This window comes from Pygocentrus nattereri, chromosome 5, assembly GCF_015220715.1.
Source record: "Pygocentrus nattereri isolate fPygNat1 chromosome 5, fPygNat1.pri, whole genome shotgun sequence".
Classification (NCBI taxonomy): Eukaryota; Metazoa; Chordata; class Actinopteri; order Characiformes; family Serrasalmidae; genus Pygocentrus; species Pygocentrus nattereri.
The window spans coordinates 36408673-36429685 of NC_051215.1; the positions used below are offsets into that span (position 1 = coordinate 36408673).

Here is a 21013-nt window from a genome sequence, read left to right on the forward strand (position 1 = left end):
TGTCTAATAGTCTCTCACTGTAGTTTCAGCAGCATTCTGAGCGAATGGCAACTGGATTGTAGTGATGTGTGTAGACATGACTCACAGAGAAATATTGCAACAAACAGCTATAAATATCGTGGTTATATAAATGTATAACTTAAAGGGCTGGCCTCGTATTATTATTCAGTAACTGCTATGAAAATAATATGTGAGTGGTGTAGTTTTAAGGACAAGGAATTGAAGTTTGGAACAGTGTTACAGTTTAAGGGGTTAAACTTTATTTTACAATCTACTATGCTGTATAGAGGACACTGCCTCTTCATTCCAGGTTTATCCCATGAAACCCATATTTGAATGAGGACTTCAATTCCACACTCTCAAAACTACATGACATATTAGGTTCATAGTAGTTACTACATAATTCCTGGTAGTTGCTGAATAACAGGGTCATCCTTCCATTGTGGTATAAATTTAAGCCATGAAAATGAACACAAAATCAAAATAAACAATACAAGTATTTTTTTAGTGATTTTTAGACATGCTGTGAATTCACAGATGAAAGACTTTGAGAAGAGAGTTAATTTCTGTTAATATTTATGATAAATTTGTAATATTTAGTTGTTTACATGATCAACTTAATTTTTTTGTAAATATATGTTCATTCTGAAATTAATGCTAGAAACATGTTCCAAAAAAGTTGTGACAGGAGCAATTTAAGCTTAGGAATGCTGTGAAATGTTAAAGGTTGTTTGTGAGCAAGGATGAGTTAAAAAATAATCAGCCAAAAATCCAGTGGTTTGAAAACAACTTTTGGAATTCTTGGAATTTTTGGCAATTCTTCCTCTACAGTGCATAATAACATGAACAGAGTCAGGGAATCTGCTGACTGCCAAGCTCCTCCGAAATGGTTTGGTGTCCACTGGAAGGATGTGTTGTGTAACTTTTCAGATAATTTTTGGAAATAATGGACGTTGTGTTCTCCAGGCCAAAGAAGTAAAGGACCATCCAGCTTCTTTACTAGAGTTCAAAAGCCAGGGTATATCTTGATTTGGGAGGGTAGACATTGTCTTTTTCAGGGACACTCATTGTTAGTTCAACATGACAACACAGAGCCACGTTTTGCATGTTACAACAGCAAGACTACATAATCAAAGCGTCTGGGTGCTAGACTGGCCTGCCTGCAGTCCAGAACAGTCTCCAGATTTAAACGTGTCTTTTGAAATTCAAAATATGACAAAAAAAAGGCCTTGTATAGTTGCTCAGCTGATATACTTGATATACTTTTATAATAGAAGAATGGCAAAAATTGTGCTTTCAAAACTAGATCAGTTTGTTGTTCAGTCCCCAAAGGAGCATTAAGTGCTATTAAAAGAAAAGGTGATGGAACATTGTGGTAAATGTGCTCCTGTCCCAACATTTTTAAAATGTGTTGCAGAAACATCATCATGCTTTCTGTTTTATTGGTCAGGGCAGCACGGTGGCGTGGTGGGTAGTGCTGTCGCCTCACAGCAAGGAGGGCCTGGGTTCGATTCCCCGGCCGGGCGACCAGGGTCCTCTCTGTGTGAAGTTTGCATGTTCTCCCCGTGTCTGCGTGGGTTTCCTCCCAAAGACATGCAGTCAGACCAATTGGACGTGCTAAATTGCCCCTAGGTGTGAGTGTCTGTCTGTTGGGATAGGCTCCCGCGACCCTGGTGGAGAAGCGGCTTTGAAAATGGGTGGATGTTTTATTGGCCCCTCACATACTATCTAAAATATTTTGGTATTAGATTTATACAATATGGTATTAAAACTAAAGTGGCAGTGGAATGTACTTTAGAAAAGCTTAGATTTTAGTCATTGTGTCAGTGGTGTTACAGTCAATGGTGTTACAACTGATGTTGTTCAATATCACAGAATACGCTGTGGTACTGTTTGCTACTGCAATGGTAGAATGGCTGAGCTCACATCTACTACCTTTAGGTAACAGGAGTGTCTTGGAATGTCTTTCTTTTTGGCACATATGTTAACAGTAACGTGTTAGAGCCTAAGAGACACAGCAGTGTGAGTTTTGGTGCTGAGCCTATTTGGGGAATGGGATGTTCTATGCTTTTTGATAAGGGATATGATAACATATATGACACTCTATATACCAAAAAACAACAATAAAATAATTGTTCACAAAAATAGGCAAACAACATAAAAAATGTGTAAAATAGGCACAGAGATTTGAGAACAAGCTATGGGTTTCCTCTAGCTCTGCGTAATGTCCATGGCACTTTAATAGCAGTCACTGCATAATAAGCCTATAAGATTAATACATGACTAATAAGCCTGCAGTTAGAAGTCAGCTTTGTGGACAACTACTGCACAGCTGTGAATATACAGGGAGGGTGATGAATGTATGATGTCTGCATATCTCCATAATGCAGTCTAAGGAACATAGAACGCCAGTCAATACAGAATCTCAGTCTGCTTTGTCTTTCATTGATTTCAAATGAAGATGCTGATGAGCTTGTTCTGAACCTCTGGGCGTACTGAAAGAACTGAAGTGTAATTGAAGCACTGATAAATGTGTTTATACGTTCAGCTGGTTGTGTAAGACACATAGAATCAGGAAAGTCTGTGAACCATTTAATGCACTGTAGTGATAACCCTCTAATATTCTAGAAGAGTTTCTGTGTCTTCACTGTACGTACATCTGAATGTTTCTGTGTGTGTGTGTGTGTGTGTGTGTGTGTGTGTGTGTGTGTGTGTGTGTGTTTGTTTGTGTGTGTGTGTGTGTGTGTATGGCTATATTTGTGGTTCTGACAAACACAGCTAAATGCCTTGGGGAACATTTCTCCATCTACAGCCTTCACTTTGCTTCCTCTCTGTCTGTTGCTTTCCTTACATTGTCTTCTTTCTTTCTGTTTTCACTTTTTGTTTGTCTCTGTCTTCCTCACACTTTTTTCCTTTTGCTCTCTTGTGTAGTTGGTTTTCTTGAGGGAATCCACAAAGATACTGTGTTACTCAGGCAGAACGACATAGAAACACGCAAACATGCACATCTTAAAAATGTCAGTAATTTTGCTATTCAAGTTTACACTTACAGTGAACACATCATTAGGCTTCAATAGGCCTGTCACAGTTATGTCATAATTATTCAAGCTGATCAGAATTTTTTTTAGAGCTTTTAAGCTTTCAGTGTCATATATTATTTAAAAGGTGAAAGCGCATTTATTGAGACATATCACAGGTTTTTGCAAAAACAAGAGGTTCTAACTTCTACCTGGTGCTATCACCTTTAGAGGGCAGTAGTGAGTAATGTTGTTTTTTTTTTATGTTTATTTATAACACCTCCAGAGTGCAGCAGTGAGCAATGTTTGTTTATTTGAGCTTGAATTGTGCTTGAATTCTCATCAGTTGGGTGCTACAAAGTTTATGCAGCTAGGAATATATCTCCAGATATTAATTGTTCGTTTTTCTTTTCCCACACCATCTGTAAACCACACTTATATTTTATGAATGTGCCCAAGACTACTGAAAATAAAAAAGCAATTACTTTACACTTGTAACCATATACATTCCAAATATCAGATAGAGGTTGATGTTTTAAAGCTTATATGTGTAACTAAGCATGAACAAAGGCCACATGGATCAGTGTCTGGGGTAGACCTGCAGCATTACTGTACACGCAGATGTGTGATATTTGTGTTGTTGTTGGTGCAAGTTTGGTGCACGTACTAAAGTTCTTTCTGTTTAAACAAACATTCTGCAGCTCACTCCTGTTGGGACCACCATCTTCACTGGCTTCTCAGGAAACAACGGAGCCACTGATATTGATGACGGCCCGAATGGCCAGATTGAATACGGCATCCAATACAATCCCAACGATCCGGTACAGTCTTGTTTACATCAGATCTTCATCCAGCTTTTATTGTGCACTGAAGTGTTTGTGGTAAATTGGAGGTAAATTGGAAGTTTTATGTGCATCAAAATAAAGAATCTTCTGCATATAACATTATAACGCTCTCTTTTCCTCTCTCTCTCTCTCTATGTGTCTCTCTCAGTTGTCCAATAGGACTGTCCGGGTGGCTAGTACACTGTCCGGTAACATCATTCTTGCTGAGAGACTGAACTATGAAGAGAGAACACGCTATCTAATCATTGTCCAGGCTAATGTAAGACATTCGGTCAGAATTTCAGCTTTCTTTCTAATGTTCGTGATGTTCGTGATGTCAGTGATGTTCGACGTCCACCCACTTTCCCTCACTAAGTGTAGGCTTTTAGCCTGACCTTTGACCACTGATCCCTGACCCTGTCTCTAAACACTGCTGGATGTTTGTTTTTCTTTACTTCTCATATGCATTCATACACAAATTACTTCTCATTCCACGCATGTGTATGTTTTATTATTATTATGTACTATTATTTATGGGCAAAATGATGAGGACAAAGGTTCTGTGTGTTTCTACGTTTCTGCCAGTGGGAATGAAACCACTAACTGGGCAAAATTTGGCTTTGTCAATGTTTTAGCAGTGTAGTTTTCTATGAAACATGAATTCAAGGTTGAAATAGAGTGTGAGTCATGCAAAAAAGGACCAGTTTTTTAAGGTCGTTCATAGTTGTGAATTTGTTGATATTTGTCTGAATAGCCTGTTTTGACAGTATCCCTCTGTTGAAGTCATGCAGTGTTATCCATGCTTGCTATTTGAGTGTCCATATTTTTACGTTAATTGTATTTCTTTCTTTCTTTGTGTGCATCCTTTCCCAAACCCAAACTCAAAATATCTTTCTCTCCGTCTCTCTCTCCATGTATAAGTAAGCCACGAGAGGCCATGCACTACTGCAATTTCTGTTACTTCACTCTGCATCGTTCCTAAGAACTCCCTTCCCTGTGATAAAATCACAATAACGCACGGCCTCAAGTGTCTTTTTGTGTCTCATTGCTTTTATGAAATGGCGGCTAGCATAAAATATGATAAAATATACAAATTCTGACTGAAACACAGACATTTGTAGCATGTTCAAGTAATTTTTTTTAGACTTTTATTCTTTCGTTTTACAGTGATTCAAATCCTAAGTACTTTAATTCAAGTCTGTGATATTAATGATGGAGTTGGTTAGGCTGCTGGGTATCTTTTAGCATGTTAGCTAGTTGACTAAACCAGTTCTTGTTAAGAATATAAGCCACTCAGTTTAAACAAAACAGGTTCTTAATTCCTCTATATACACATGTCCATGCAAACAGAATGAGAGTCAAAGATTACTCCATTGTGGGCTCCCGAGTGGTGCAACCGTTTAAGCATTGGCCCTATCATCAGGAGATTGCGGGTTTGATCCCTGGTGATGCTACAGCCATCTGTAGCCAGGAGTCCAAGAGAACACAATTGGCCTCGCTCTCTGTGGGTGGGTAGGATGGCCCCTCTTCTCCTCCCATCACTCAATGCGAAACTAGTCAGCGCAGGCGTCTGTTAGCTGATGTAACAGATCTGGTGGTTGGCGCTTTCCTCCGAGTGCGTTTGGCTGTCCCGTGTCTTTGCATAAGCGGCAGTTCAAAAAGAAGTGGTGGCTGATTTCACAGGCCCCGGAGGAAGCCTGAGCTAGCCTTCACCCTCCTAGCATTGGTAGCGTCGTGTGATTGGGGGAGTCCTAACTAAACAGTGGAATTGGAGACGACTAAATTGGGGAGAAAATCGGGTAAAAAAAAAAAAAAGATGATTCCACTAACAGCACAAGGTTTTTTTATGCTGTGGCGCAACAGGCTTTTTGAAAAAAATGATGTCTGTATAGCAGTATGTATATATATATATATATATATATATATATATATATATATATATATATATATATATAAATAGTGATTTTATGGCTGTTAATGTGTTTGTTTAACCATTTTCAAACCTCTCCTCGAAGAAGCCCAGTATTATAGAAAAAAGCAACTGCTTTATAAAAGCAACTCCTGGTTTGACCAATCAGTGCTTCAGTAAATTGTGCTCATGTAATTGATGACATTAACAAGTCTCTGTGGTGGCAGTGATATGGACCCAAGAAATTATTTTTTTTTATGTTTATTTGAATTATGAATATGACTTTATTCTAATGTATATTGTGAAAAACTCACTGCTGAGGTAGACTGTTTAAAAATTTGCCTAATATATATATATATATATATATATATATATATATATATATATATATATATATATATAAAATGAGTAATCATACCCTTCCCTCCTTTGTTATATAGTGAATTTCATGTCTAGGGACTGCTCTCCACTGCTAAGTCCTGGTTGTCTCATCAGGTCTTCTTTCTGGGAGAGTGATCACTCTACACTTTTTGATGTGCTTTTACCTGTATCTGAAAACCCAGTTCCCCAGGCTCCTCATGCTGATAGGGTTGAGAATGGCTTGTTCATTTCTTAAGCGCTCCTGAGTCTGAGCATGAGACGCATACACAACAGCTTTGGCAATAAAGGGCCTTCATTGAGGCAGGCCAGAGTCTGAGAGAGACTGAGGGGTATGCTGGGCATGCTTTCATAAAGCCTTTCAGACAGCCCACATGACTGCTTTATCGCTGCGGCTACAGCTCGGAAAAAGTTTCCCCTGAAGAGCGCCGCAGTGATTTCAGCAGAGGAAGAGGATAATGATCTTACAGGCACTGAGGAGATTGTTGATGCTTTGGTTTGTTATTGTTTTTTTGCCACCCTCTTACTTTCTCTTAAAAAAAAAAAAAGCTAAAGAAAGAGTTCACATTCTCTCATTTGGAGAGAGGTCTTGATTCAGTGTTCATATTGTTCAGTTCAACCCCAGTTTGACTCACCAAAGCTCCATGCTAAGCTATTATTCTTGCTGTAATGAACAATAGACTGTGTAAAGCCTCTGCTGTACAGCAGGCTCAAGGACTGTAGCTCCTTCTGTTCATTTTCTATGGAAGCTGTTATGAACTTTGTGCTGTGCTGGCAAATCATATACAGTAAGCAGAAAAGCAACCTGTTTATCTGTTCAAGTTCATTTAGTGTTACTGCAAGAACAAATTCATTTTTGCGTGGTAGCTGAGGCTCATTGACGTATTGGACTCAGTGTTGGGCTTAGTGCTTGGCAGTACTGATAAAATTTCATGATATTTTCTAGTCATGCGAGACTTTTTTTATGTGCTGCTATTTTACAGTATCATACTATTTGAAGATTTCCATCCATCCACCCATCCATCCATTTTCTAAGCCGCTTCTCCGTCAGGGTCGCGGGGGGTGCTGGAGTATTGAAGATTTGTAAAATGGAATTCCACCTAATTTTCAAATTTTCATATGTAGTCATTTTATTCACTACCCAAACATCTTGATAAAATAGTGGTAAATGGTAAATGTGAAAAGGGGGGGGGGGGGGGGGGGGGGGGGGGGGGGGGGGGTTGCCTTACAACATCCAATGTGTACCTCTCCACCATGAACTAATTTTAAAACAATACGTTTTAGGCCAAAATCTTATCTCATATCTATCGTAAGGCAGTGTCTCAGGCATCAGACAGCATATTCATAACAGTTTCATGTAATAACTTTCTGTGAGGCAGCTTTAAAAGATATTACACTTGTCATACTTGTCTGGTTCCTACAAGCACCACTGTGAACAGTTCTGACTCAGTGAGTTTCTCTAGAACAGAGCATTTCACAAAATACTCCAAATGACTTTCTGTTTATGTCTGTTCAACTATTTTTTTTTACCTATTTTTCCTGCAGAAAATGTAAATAATCATTAAAGGCATGTGTCCTAAGTACTGCTATTTCATGCTAAAAGAAACACCTGACATACACTATAAGTCCAAAACTATCCAGACACCCTTTCGAATGAGTGATCAGCTGCTTTAAAGTTAAAACAGACATTCCATTGTGATCCAGAACTAAACTGACTAAACTGAACATCTGTACCTGATCTCACTGATGCTCTTTTGGCTGAATGCAGTCAAATCCTCACAGCAATGTTCCAACATCTAGTGTAGAGCTTTGCCAGAAGAACAGAGGCTTTTGCTGCAGCAAAGGGGGCACAAGTTTCCCATTAATACCCTTTATTTCAGAAGAATGTTGGATAAGCAGGTGTCTACATACATTTTAGCATATAGTGTAGAAAGAAAGTTAATTTAGTTTAGTTTTTGTGTATTTTGAGCTGTTTGTACACTACAACTTAAAACAACAGAGCTGCTACTGTTGTGTGGAATAGATTATAAAGCATATAATCTTTATCCTCTATCAATATCGCTAAAACAGAACATCACAGTGTAACGCCCATACCGGTATACTATTAGTGATGATGTTTCCCAGCAATAGTCGAGCTCATATTTATTCAGTGGCAGTGCCCTAATTATTTGTGGATTTTTTACCCAGACTGTCCTTTGTATTAGAGTCCCAGCGGTGCTTATTGCTGATTGGCTCTGACTACGTTCTACACCATGACTCCAGGCTACCCTCAGGCCGTCCAGTCCCCACTTAAAAAGGCATACTTTTTACTCCTGACGTATGTGTTTTATTCGTAATCTTTGATGTATTTTACCTGGGTTTGACCTCAGGCTGGTTTGGAATAGTTGAAATACATTCTTATCCGATAATCTGATGAGGGGATTTCTTACTCATTTCACTCTTTCCGCTGCACCGTTCTTATAGAGTTTATTTGCCTACCCAAGGCGTTTTTCAGAATAAGTAGCAGCCTTTCTTATACAGGGATTATGAGCTTCTCTTAGATAGAGTTGTGAATACACCCTCCTCTCTAGTTCTTTATGAATGTTAGGGAATATGTTTAATGTTGCCACTGTTGTAACAATCTCTGAGCAAAAGAAAAGGAAAAACATGGTTCTTCAAAGGTTTTTTAGAACCATATGACAATATTTACATGAATGTCTGTTAATGTCAAGAGAATTCAAGACGTTTTAGACCATGTCTGTTGGTCCATGCATCATGAAATGAAGGGTTTTATTCCAAAACACATTATACACCACTTTCCAATACACTGATCAAGAATATCATTATGACCACCTCCTTGTTTCTCTGCGCATTGCCCATTTTATCAGCTCCACTTACTATATAGGAGCACTTTGTAGTTCTATAATTACAGACTGTAGTCCATCTGTTTCTCTGTATACATTGTGAGCTCCTTTTTGCCCTGTTCTTCAGTGATCAGGACTCCCATGCCCATTGACCCTCACAGAGCAGGTACTATTTGAGTGGTGGATCATTCTCAGCACTGCAGTAACACTGACATGGTGATGGTGTGTTACTGTGTGTTGTGCTGGTATAAGTGGATCAGACATAGCAGAGCTGCTGGAGTTTAAAACACCTCAGTGTCACTGCTGGACTGAGAAGATAGTCCATTCACCAAAAATATCCAGCCAACAGTGTCCTATGGGCAGCATCCTGTGACCACTGATGAAGGACTAGAGGTTGCTTAGCTCATACCATTCAGCAAGAGGTGAGTTATCGTCTCTGGCTTTACATCTACAGTGTGGATCAATAATGCAGGTACATCTAATAGAGTGGACAGTGAGTGGACACAGTGTTTAAAAACTCCAGCAGCACTGCTGTGTCTGATCCATTCATACCAGCACAACACCCACTAACATGAAATATCTATGTTATTATTACCAGGAAAATCAGCTGTTATTCTTTCTAAAACTTGTTATATCCAAAATTATTGCAAAAGGTTGCACACCATGAAACTTTTCAAATATTCTCAAATATTCTCACAATGTAAAAAAACAGTTTGCATTTTGAAAATATGGAAAAAGAAAAAGAGGGTGCAAGGTTTAACTATGATAGTGTATTTATAGAGTGAGCATAGTAGCAGACTACTGTCATAGATGTAGAGCTTTTCACTCCTATTTGTTTCTCTACCCCCACCCTCTTTCCAGAATTCATGTGTGTGTTTGCTTCTGTACGTTTGTATATGTGTGTAATGACTGACTGGGAGATGTCTAAAAGCCTTAGTATACCCAGGTTGTGAGAATAGTGGATCCTAGATTACACTCTGTTGTACTTTGCAGGTAGAGCAGGAAAGGGGTCATCGTGTCAGTCTGTAAAAAGGTGCCAGAATAAAGCTTTCTGCTCTTCCTGCCTCAACATGTTTCTGTTTTATTTGATGTATTTGGCAAACAAGGCCTACATTAACTGATGGTAGTGGCAGTCCTCTAGAGCTAACTGGGTTCAGGTGTCTTGTCAGCTGTGACTGAACCCTTGACCTTTCTGCTGCATCCCTCATGGCCAAGTTCACATTTCTGCTCAGCTGCATCACTGTGCACTTTTTTTATTATTCTGCCTCTTCTCACCCGCCAGCTCATTTGTGTTAAGCTTTCAAATGTCATGCTGCTTTGAAGCAATGGTTTGGATAAATATCAGATTTACATAGTTTGCTTAACTCAGATGTAGTCTGTCAGCCAAGACGTTCTGAAGTTTATTTCATTAGTTTTGCACTGTATGTAATGTAATGTAAGTAATGGAAACTAGTAGCCACTAATTAGCATCATGCAAACTGCATGCTTCTCTCTTCACGTTCTAGCCTCTCACTGGGTTAAGTAATCTCAAACGGACTTCTTTATGTAGTTTTTGACACTGTATGTGATACTTTAAAAATGGACTAATGAATGGTTGGTTGGTTTCTACTAATGTTTTTAGATATGCAACATTTTTTTACCAATTTTTATGAATAACAGTGTCAAACAGTATTATTATTATTATTATTATTGTTGTTGTTGTTGTTGTTGTTATTATAAGTACTATTATTATTATAAACTCCACTTAACCAACACAGTTTGAAGCAATATGTAGTTTAGAAGTATATGATAATTTATGCATGTGGCTTAAATAATGCTAACAGGTGGCTATGAGCTTCCCTTATTTATCTACATTAGCCTCATTAACTCTAACCTGGAGAGTAACTATGGTTACATGTGCCTTCTGCAGGATCGTGCCCCGTATCCAGCCAGCCGGCACACAGCCACCACCACACTGACTCTGGATGTGTTAGATGGGGATGATCTGGGTCCCATGTTCCTGCCCTGCGTGCTGATCAATAACACCCGAGACTGCAGCCCTGTCACCTACCGCGTGGTCATCCCTGAACTGACAGAACCAGTAAGAGTCTTCCCACTGCAGCACACATTGCGCTCACTATGTGCACACCAGGGATGTGCTTGGCTCTGTGTTAGCCAGTTAATGAGATACTGGGGTGTACCTAGGGAATGGGTCAGTGTGATGAGGTCAGTGACTGGAAGAGATAGCAGGGCCTCATGGATATATCATCAGTCGTGCACCGCTTAACTTCAACTCACCCATCAAACACATAAAAGCCCCTTACAACTGTAAAGCTAGAGCCTTCCTGATCCCTGCAGCACTTTCTCTAAGAACTTGTAGGAGTGTGTGTGTAGTCAGCTTGTTTTGGAGAATAAGAGAAAGAAGTTTTATCAAAGTTAGGGGCTTTTTTTAGCATGCCCTCATAAACTTAACGCCTGGATGTTTGTCATGCCTGCGTTAAACGAGTGGCCACATGCAGCACAAGGTGAGGAGTGGACAGCAAGGGGCAAATTTATGACTCATAACGCTTCCCCTCACGGCAAGGTTAGCCTCTGTGAGCTAATCACCATGTTTCCCACAAGTAGGCTATACATGGGCAACTCCCACTTAGTGTATTGACAGCCACACAGTTGTATTGTGTCCCATTTAAACACTTTCCAATTGCTTTTTTTGTCCCATTTGAACAATTTACAATATATATATATATATATATATATATATATATATATATATATATATTGTTATATGTTTAATAATATTGTCATGTATGAGCAAGGTCATGCTTCAAATGTATATTAGAAGCTGCTTTTCTCAGTGTTTCCGAGGTTCAGTGCGGAATTCCCAGTAAAAGAAAAAATGCATTACAAAATTAAAGATAATACAAAACTTTAAAAAAAAACAAAACAATATATGTTATATTTAAATACCTAATTCTCAATTAATTAAAGAGAAGAGTTTGGACATCCTCTTATGATTATTTCAGTTTTCAGACCTGTGGGAAACTTCAGGACCTATGGTCTTGAAATATTAAGCATTTAAAGCGGTTTACTGCTAATGATAATAAACAACTTTGTCCACCATTTTTCAGGTTTAAAAAGGAAAATGTGTCATGTTGCAGAGATTTATGGTAAAGTTCTGCTATTGAAGTTCACACTCATGTTCACTTGATTCCTCAACCCTCCTAGCACTCATCTAATAAACTTCACTAGAGCTAATACAGTAATGGAATGGCACTTTAGATGGGGCCAGGGATTCCCCCAAAGGGGAACTGAAGAGAGGCCAAGTGGTCAAGGGCTACTGTTGGGGAGTGTGCCATGTATTCATGTAGTCAGTGTGCATGTGCAGTGTATGTATGATACATTCTACATGAGCGAGCGCACACGTGTGAGGGCTTGAGTGTGTGGGCCTGTGCAGTAATACAGTCACAAGAGGGCAAACAGGGGGTAATCTTTGTATTACTTTATTTAAACATGAAAGTAAAGGACATTTGATGGAGTAAGTCTGTCTGTGTATCTTTGTCTGAAAGTGAGTGTGCATTACCCAAGGGACCCGCTTGACTTATTTAGTTAAATGTCACTATCTCACTTCTACACTTTATCTTCTTAACGGTGTAGCTCACAGGCTGCTCCACAGACCCAGCACTTTGCCTTGAGCTTACACTTGGCTAAAGATGAAAGCGCCAGGGCAGGAAGAAAGTGCAGGAGGAGGAGAGAGGGATAGAGAGAGGGATTGAGATTAGAGAAAGGGGGAGGGGCATGAGAATGCTGCTCCAGATGGAGAGATAAAAACAGAGAGCAAACGTGGAGGGGGATGAGAGAGGATGGCAGTGTAAGATGCTGGGTGTCTCCAGCCTTAAGACAAAAAAATATTCTAAGCCACTTCTCCTTCTGGGTCATAGACGGTGCTGGAGCCTATCCCAACTGCCATTGGGCAAAAGGCAGGGTACACCCTGGACAGGTCACCAGTCCATTGCAGGGCAGACAGACAAATACATTCACTCACACCTAGGGGCAATTTAGCATGTCTTTGGACTGTGGGAGGAAACCAGAGAGCCTGGAGAAAACCCACACAGACACAGGGAGAACATGCAAACTCCACACAGAGAGGACCCTGGTAAACCCAGCTGGGGACTTGAACCCAGACCCTCCTTGCTGTGATGTAACAGCACTACCCACCACACCACTGTGCCACCTGTTCAATGTAGCACTCAAAGATTATTCTATGAACAGCACAATGGTTTTATAACTTGCCGCATTAATTCAGAATTCAGTTCTTGCTAATGGTCATAATTGCAAAAGCTCACATTCTTGAACATCCTCAGTTGAACACCTGCACTCAGGTGAGTTGTTTTGCTGATTTTGAAATCATCAAATTTATTGAAAGTGAATACATCCTCAACAGAAAACACCCATTTTATGGCATTTTCTGCCATAAACTAGTCCACTGTTTCAGTTCTTTTTTTTAATATGTGAGTTTAACATATTGGAAGAAAAAATATGTAAAATAGAAACATGCCACAAGTTTTGGACAGGCCACATTATTTATTTATTTATTTACAAATATGTTAAATTCAGGCAATAAACAGTTATTGTGCATTAACATATGCAGAAATGTGTAGACGATGTGTTAACTTATGATTTATTATTACTTATTGTCACTTAGAAAATCAACCAAATGTAATAGTAATACTTTTTCATAAGACTATATAAGGAGTATTTTCCGGTAACTTTGAACATTTTTTTAGAACCAGGACTGGAACAATCTACTTCATAATCATTTAGGTTGTAGTGACAAAACAAACAAAGAAACAACAAAAAAACAATAACAATGAATACGTTTATAAAATAAGCTTATTTTTTCCGGTTCTAGCAAGAATTTTCATTTTAGTGCAAAGAGGAAGGAAATGATGCTTCAAGCGCGGAGCCTCTGGAGTCCATGCAGGTGTGCTGCCCAGTTCCTCCAGCTGCGAACACAGAGGAAAGCCTATCAAATAAGTGCCCACTGTGCCTATTGTTTGCTGAGGCTTTTCATAATTTATGATAAAAGGTTTACAGACGGCTAAGTGCGCAGATTTGAGAAGCTGCATGAGTCCCAAAGGCTGACTCTGTTTCTCGCTGAGCTCTGCCCTGCTATTTGCCACTCTGTGCAGGTTGTTACTCAGCAGTGCTTCCTTTCCACACCCTTTCTTTTTATATGAATGTGTCTGAACAAATTCTAATTAAGGAGGAAACCTAAAGTCCACCTTGGGGTATTTGTGTTTGGACTGTGTTCTTGATATTGAATACTTTGAGGTGATGTTTTTGACAGCTGTCTTTGTGTTGTTTAGTGTAAAGGTGAGCTGTTTGGTGATGAGATCTTAAATGTGTTTGTGAATTAAGGAACTATTTTACCTGAGTGGAGGTCTAGTTCACAGGGATGCAAAGCTTTTGAGACTGTCACTAGAAAATAAAACACATTTGCTTTGATGTGACTCCCAGGTGAGGTTTCATTTTTATGTTTCTTTAATTGATATTGCTTTTTAAGCTTCCCAGTAGTACAAACACAGTAACCTGGAATAACCTCAGAGGGATAACTGCAGAACAGAATGATGGCTTCTGTCTTCCCTCCAGCCTCTGCATTCTTTTCTTTCTCTTCTATATTTTGCTGACTGGAGGTTTGACTTCTGGTCTCAAGCATTTCTTTTAGCCTCAGCCTGTTTTACACCTCCTGCACTGCCTCATTCTCCCTGTGGATAGTCATAGTTAGTTGTAATTAATGAGAGCAGATTCAGGTTTTATGAGCTGTTATATGATAAAGACTTCTTCATTTCTTACGAATGCTAGAGGGTTGGATTGTGGGTAGTTTTGAATGTCCCAGGTGAGAATAGGCCTAATTTACAGCATCCCATGGTTAATAACAACTGATAGGCACTCATTTAGCATTTTTATTTATTTCCATGTTTTGGTTGAGTAAGGTTTTTCCTCAGATTGGGCAAGAGCCTGTCCCAGAGGGAATGTTTCTTATTAGCAAGTCTGTTCATTAATGCATGTGTATGTATATGTGTGTGTGTGTGTGTGTGTGTGTGTGTATGCAAAATACCTGCAGTAACAACTATGCAGTATATGCAGATGTACAGCTAATAATAGACAGTTTCAATGGATTTCTGTCTGTTTGCAGTTGCCTTAGACCAGAACAGATTCAATCCATCATAGGGTAACATTTAGTCCAGTGAACCTTCACATCTATAGTACTATGGATGTTAATGTTTATACACATTTACATTTATATTTACATTCATAATTGGAGCATGGATAAGTCATGGATAGGTCATTATTTTGAAGCTTTCCCAATAACATAGTTTTCTTTTTAGATTACTTTACTACAGTTCATTTTACTTAAGACAGTTAGTTGTGCCCTTGTGTGTGTTTATTTCAGAGCAAACTGAATCCCCTGAATGTGACCCCACCCATCCGAGCAGTGGACCAGGACAGAAACATCCAACCTCCCTCAGATCGACCTGGCATCCTCTACTTCTTTCTAGTTGGTGTGTATCCAGAAAATAGTCAAAAACCTGTCTTAAATATAGTTTATTTTATTTTATATTATGTATTTTCCTCCTTTTTGTCTGTATTTTCCTAATGTGTGCTGACCTCTGTTGTTTCTCCTGTCATCTTCAGGTCAGCCAGCAGTGTACCCAGAGTTCTTTTCTTTGAACAGGAGCACAGCAGAGTTGCGTCTGCTGAAACCCGTCAGCAGAGACCTGTACCAGAGCTTTACGCTCATTATTAAGGTCACCGCCACACTAATCACTCTCACTCACTCACACACACACACACACACACACACACACACACACACAAACACACACACACACACACACACACACACACACACACACACACACACACACACACACACACACACACACAAACACACACACACACACACACACACACACACACACACACACACACACACACACACAAACACACACACACACACTGCCTTCACCACACTGTGGTTATAATGTTCAGGACATTATGGTGTAATTATTCATCCTGAATATTAAGAATTATGGGAATTTACTGCAGTTAGTATATTTTATCACCACCACTTTTTGCTTATAATTTGCATTATGCATTCTACTAATAACTATCTGTATTATGGGTTGCAAAAGTTTGAACATCTCTGGTCAAATTACATGTTTCATTGTGTGTATTCTCTATTCTTAAATATGACATTTTTCTGCAAATTTTACCACAAGTTTATATTTATTTGTTTAACACATTATAAACATTGAGTTTAACACATTATAAACATCAAACATGAAATATAAACTTTTGCACTGGTACATTTTATATTTTTACTCCCAATATGTTATTTTCAGCAAATAATCAGTAGCTGTACATTAAAATGTGCTGAAGTATGTTCTCTGTGGAGGGTGAAAACTTATTTTCCTGCAATAAATCATACCATTTCACCAGCGGTGCCCAAACTTTTGTATAAGACTGCATTCTTAGTTAAAGCTAAATTAAGACACACTAGAAGCTCTCTGAGTACTGTGAATGGGAAGTTGTGTCTAATCAGATTGCATTTCCACTAAACTTTTCTAATTAGACTCGAGCCCAAGATAATTACAGCAGATTACATTAATTATAGCACTTTGTGGTACAGTTGCACCATTCAGAGTGGACTCTCATTATGAATGATTAGGCTAAGAGCATTCTTGCACTGTTTCTCAAGAAAGAATAGAAAGAGCAAGGCAAGAGAGCAAGAGAGCAATAAACAGATTGATTTTATTAAGTGAGAGAATTTGTAGGCTACTCTTTCATTAGCTGTCAAAAGCCTAGACCTGCTCAGTTGCATTTCTGTGGCTTTATAAATCTGATCATTCTGGTTATAAAGTGTGACTGGCTGAGACACATTTAAAAGCATTGTAAAATACTTGATATATACACATATGACCATTCACATCACTTGACTTCTATAATAATGTAGTAATTGTACAGTACTGTTCAAAATCCGAAACCACCTATACATTTATTTCATTTTCTGCCAAAATAGCCATTAACTATTTAGTATTGATTTTCCAATGTCAGGAAAAAGAAACATATAATTAATAGAAAATTACATGGAAGTGTGGAAATTACATATCCATGTTTTTTTATTTTTATTTGTTTTATTACAGCTTACATTCTATTGAAGAGACTTTTTTCAGCTTTTCAAAGAAACCTGAAGGAATATTCTTCCACATCTCCAAAGTTCATTCTCAGAAGTCGATTGTATTCTCTTCCCACTTCTCACAATCTTCTCATAACCCAGGTAATCCCAGACACATTCAGTGAGGTTGAGTTCAAGGCTCTAAGGTGGTCAGTCAGTTGATTTGAGAGCACAAGCAGCTTCTTTGCAAATGTTCTTTAACAGCTTCTTGACAGCTACACATCCTTTGACACTCATAGGATGAGTCCAATCCCATTTCACCCCTTGCCCTAACACTTAGTCCTTACCCCTCTGTTTTGTGCGTTCAGGTCTAGTGGTAGGGTGTTCTGATTTTAGTTGAGATAGAGGGGTAGGGTGAAGTGTTAGGGCTACATGTTCTTCCAAATGGAGGGTTTTCAGAGGTTCACTGCAAACGGAGTGTTAGGAGAAAAAAGAAAAAAATGGCAAGAAAGCTGCACTAAAGACCCACAAACCCACAAATGTGAATATGTTCTATGTTAGTTATGATAACATTAAACTAAGATAATACAATATTTGTTTCATGTTTCTTGTTGTGGTATGGTACATTTCTTTATAAAAGGCATAAAAGTGCCTAATAGTATGCTGATGTCTCGGTGGCTAGCTAGCTAAATTTTCCATGCCACCTTAAATGGTGCAGCAATTCCATTCTGGCTCCTCAGGTGTCAGAATTGCTGCACCATTTAAGATGGAGTCGGAAAATTAGAAGCTGGCGAATAACTGACTTCAGCTTCATGTCACCAAAGAATCAAGGGTGGGTGATAATAAATAACTTGCATCTCCCCCTTTAAAGGCATATGATTCCCTAAATGTAACTAAAGCACTGTGAGGCTGCTGAACTTTACCTTCCTCTGCTGTCACTGCAGACTGGCAGGGTCGCTTACAAAGCACAGCTAGTAACCTGTTAATGAATGAATGTTCTTTTTTATTCGAGGGTCCCATTTCATTTCAAGGTAACACTGTGAAACAAGGGGTAGGGATAAAAATAAGAAATGGGATTGGGCCATAGTCTCAAGTGAGTTGACTTCTCACAGTGGAATGAAGGACCAAAACACCTGTGCATCCCAGAGATAAGAGCTTTAAATACTTTTTGTCTGGTGGTGACAGTTTAAGTGATGTACCAGCTTTAGTGCTGTGGATTTTGCTTTAATATCAATTCACCGGTGCCCTTACTGAGATCAGTGCAATCTTATTTTATCAGGCCAGGACTTGCCAGCAAACAAATGTCAGTCAGAGTGGAAATATTTATGTGCATAATATGTGTGGGCAGGATTGCACGGGCATTTACACTTTTACACTAAATATACTCAGAGCAAGCAGAGGTCTTTCAGTGGTTAAAGCAGTCAGGAATAGGGAAAAAAAATGCCGACAGAAACTCAGCAGAGCAGTGAGGCACACATACATGCATATAAGAAATCATTCATTGTGCATATTCAATTAGGTGAAATACATTCTCTTATTTAATTGAGCAAGGAGAAAGAGAAAGGAAGAGAGAGACATAAAGATATCATTGTTCAACAAGCAGTAAGGATTATCACTAACCATTTAGAAATGTTAAATGCTTCTGTTTGCCATGCAAAACGGTCGCTCTTACTCTTCTGACATTTCCGTGTCATATACTGACTGCTCTGGAAAATCCGAAGCAGACTGGAAATGAGGTTTTGTTTTCACTCACTGTTGTCAGAGGCATTCTGAAAACATGCACCAGAAAATAAACTATTAAACAGAAGGAAACCTGAATTATGCATCTCAGGAAAATATGCCATTGCTTTGCCTTCTGTTTGCTTCTGTATGATGGAAGCGAGAGATTTTAGGGCAATAAATACAGAAATGTGTCAGTTATATCAAAAACATATAAAGTTGTTTACAGATTACAGATCTGTACATTTGAAAGATGCATCAGAGAGGAGGTAAATATTTAGGTTACCTCTGGCATTACCTCTGATTATTTACCAAATAGAGCTCAGCAGGTCTTGTGTAAAAGAAGACATTTAGAGCATACACTAGTTCCAGTGATGTTTTTTAATTAAAACACACCTTTTGTGCTGTTAAACCATTTTGTAAATAAGTTGTAAATAAGATAAAACATTGTGCTAAGATAACTGAAAACATGTCCTTAATTGGACATATAAATCTGATAACTGGCCCATATCATACATTTTTGCATTATATTTTTCACTGTTTCATATCCCCAAAACAATCAGAAGTGATACTGTACAGTACTGTGCCAAAGTCAGAGACCACCCTTCATTATTCTGATTTACATTGAAACAGGCAATCATTTATTTTTCAGGTCAGATGTAAAATAATCCACCTGTATAAGAAAAGGGGGACGTCAAAAGGGGGTGTTTTCACAACTGGAGTGAAATGATAAAAGAAGAAATGATAAAAACACATAGAGAAGGTGGGCTCCTAACAATCCTAACAAGACCTGGTAGAACACCAAAACTGTTCCCATCGCATAAGCAATACTTAAAGCTGTCATCTTTGAGAAGAAGGAGAAAATCGAGCTCCACTCTTATTTCAGATGAGAAAAAATCCTCTGTGAGAGAACAACTCTGTCTGTCTGAAAGGAAAAGGAAATAGACCGAAGAAGAAAATTTGCAAATCAACAGTGAAGCAGCTTGTGTTCTCAGAACAGTGGACACCCATAGCCACGTCACAGTCCAGACCTCAGTATCATTGAATGTGGTTGGGGTCACCTGGAAGCAAGTCTTGTTAAAAGAATGGAAGATGTAATTAAGGCAAAGAGTGGACATCCTAAATACTGAAAAGACAATGTTTTCAGCTTTTTTCATGATGCTGAAAAGTGCATAACTTGTGCTATTTTGACTGGAACGTAAATAAATGATGGTTGCTCTCTGTTCTGATTCATTGCCTCAGTGTATTATACCTCATTCATAAAGCAGACCTTATAACTTCATTGTGTATAGGTGGTGCAAACTGCTGCAGGCTAAATAAGGTTGATATATGTAAATCTGTATGTTTTTTGCAGGTTTGTTTACATATATGGAATAAATTGTAAATTTTTAAAACTTGAACACTATTTAAATACTACATTAAAATCTGCTTGCTTTTCCAATTGAGGAAAATTCAGCTTTCTGTAATTTGGGCCTTTCAAAAAACAAAACCCTGTATATGGTATGTTAGCATGTCCTATTCAGTGAGGATGTGCTATGCATAAACAAATCTCTATGGGTGAGCTAATCCTCAGGGAGCTCTAGAGTGCTGCTGTCCACAGTGCTGAACTGCCCTTCTGCTGGGCCAGCGGTGAGCTGGCAGTTTCATATGGAGATGGCCAGCTTCCCTAACACCACTGTCACAACGCATTTATCCTGACATGTCTGTTTGTTTGCTTTTGTTTGTGTGGATGTGTTTGTGAGCAGGCCGAACAGGATAATGGTCACCCTCTTCCTGCATTTGCTGACCTGCGGATAGAGATTTTGGATGAAAACAACCAGGCCCCGTACTTCCACCAGCCTTCCTACCAGGGCTTCATCAGTGAGTCAGCCCCTGTGGGTGCAACCATTTCGGGCAGAGCCAACCTCACTGGCCCACTGGCCATCATTGCCCTCGACAACGACATTGAGGAGGTGGGTTGTAGTTGTAGAGACATAATAACAGAAACATAGTGTGATTTGTTCTGTTTTCTGAGTTGAAGTATTCCATTACTGTGGTCATTTATGTAGCCATAGTTTCAATCAGTGATTTTGATATATTTGATTGTGTTTATTGCACAGCTTCTGCCAGGGGCTGTACCAGTGGGTATCATACCGATATGAAGTTTGTGTGCTGTGCTTTGTCTC

At 38.9% G+C, this 21013-nt stretch overlaps 1 protein-coding gene across 9 annotated transcripts in view; it reads left to right on the plus strand.

The window, feature by feature from the left end:
- Positions 1–21013, plus strand: part of pcdh15a (protocadherin-related 15a) — a 332115-nt gene that overhangs the window by 182352 nt on the left and 128750 nt on the right. For 7 of the 9 annotated variants that reach the window (XM_037538811.1, XM_037538812.1, XM_037538810.1 and 4 more), the window contains 6 exons: positions 3719–3838; positions 4011–4133; positions 10881–11051; positions 15405–15513; positions 15647–15759; positions 20594–20800. In XM_037538811.1, the coding sequence (XP_037394708.1) occupies positions 3719–3838; positions 4011–4133; positions 10881–11051; positions 15405–15513; positions 15647–15759; positions 20594–20800 (843 nt within the window). The remainder of the gene's footprint in view (positions 1–3718; positions 3839–4010; positions 4134–10880; positions 11052–15404; positions 15514–15646; positions 15760–20593; positions 20801–21013) is intronic. The other 2 variants (XM_037538818.1, XM_037538815.1) reach the window with 1 other exon arrangement.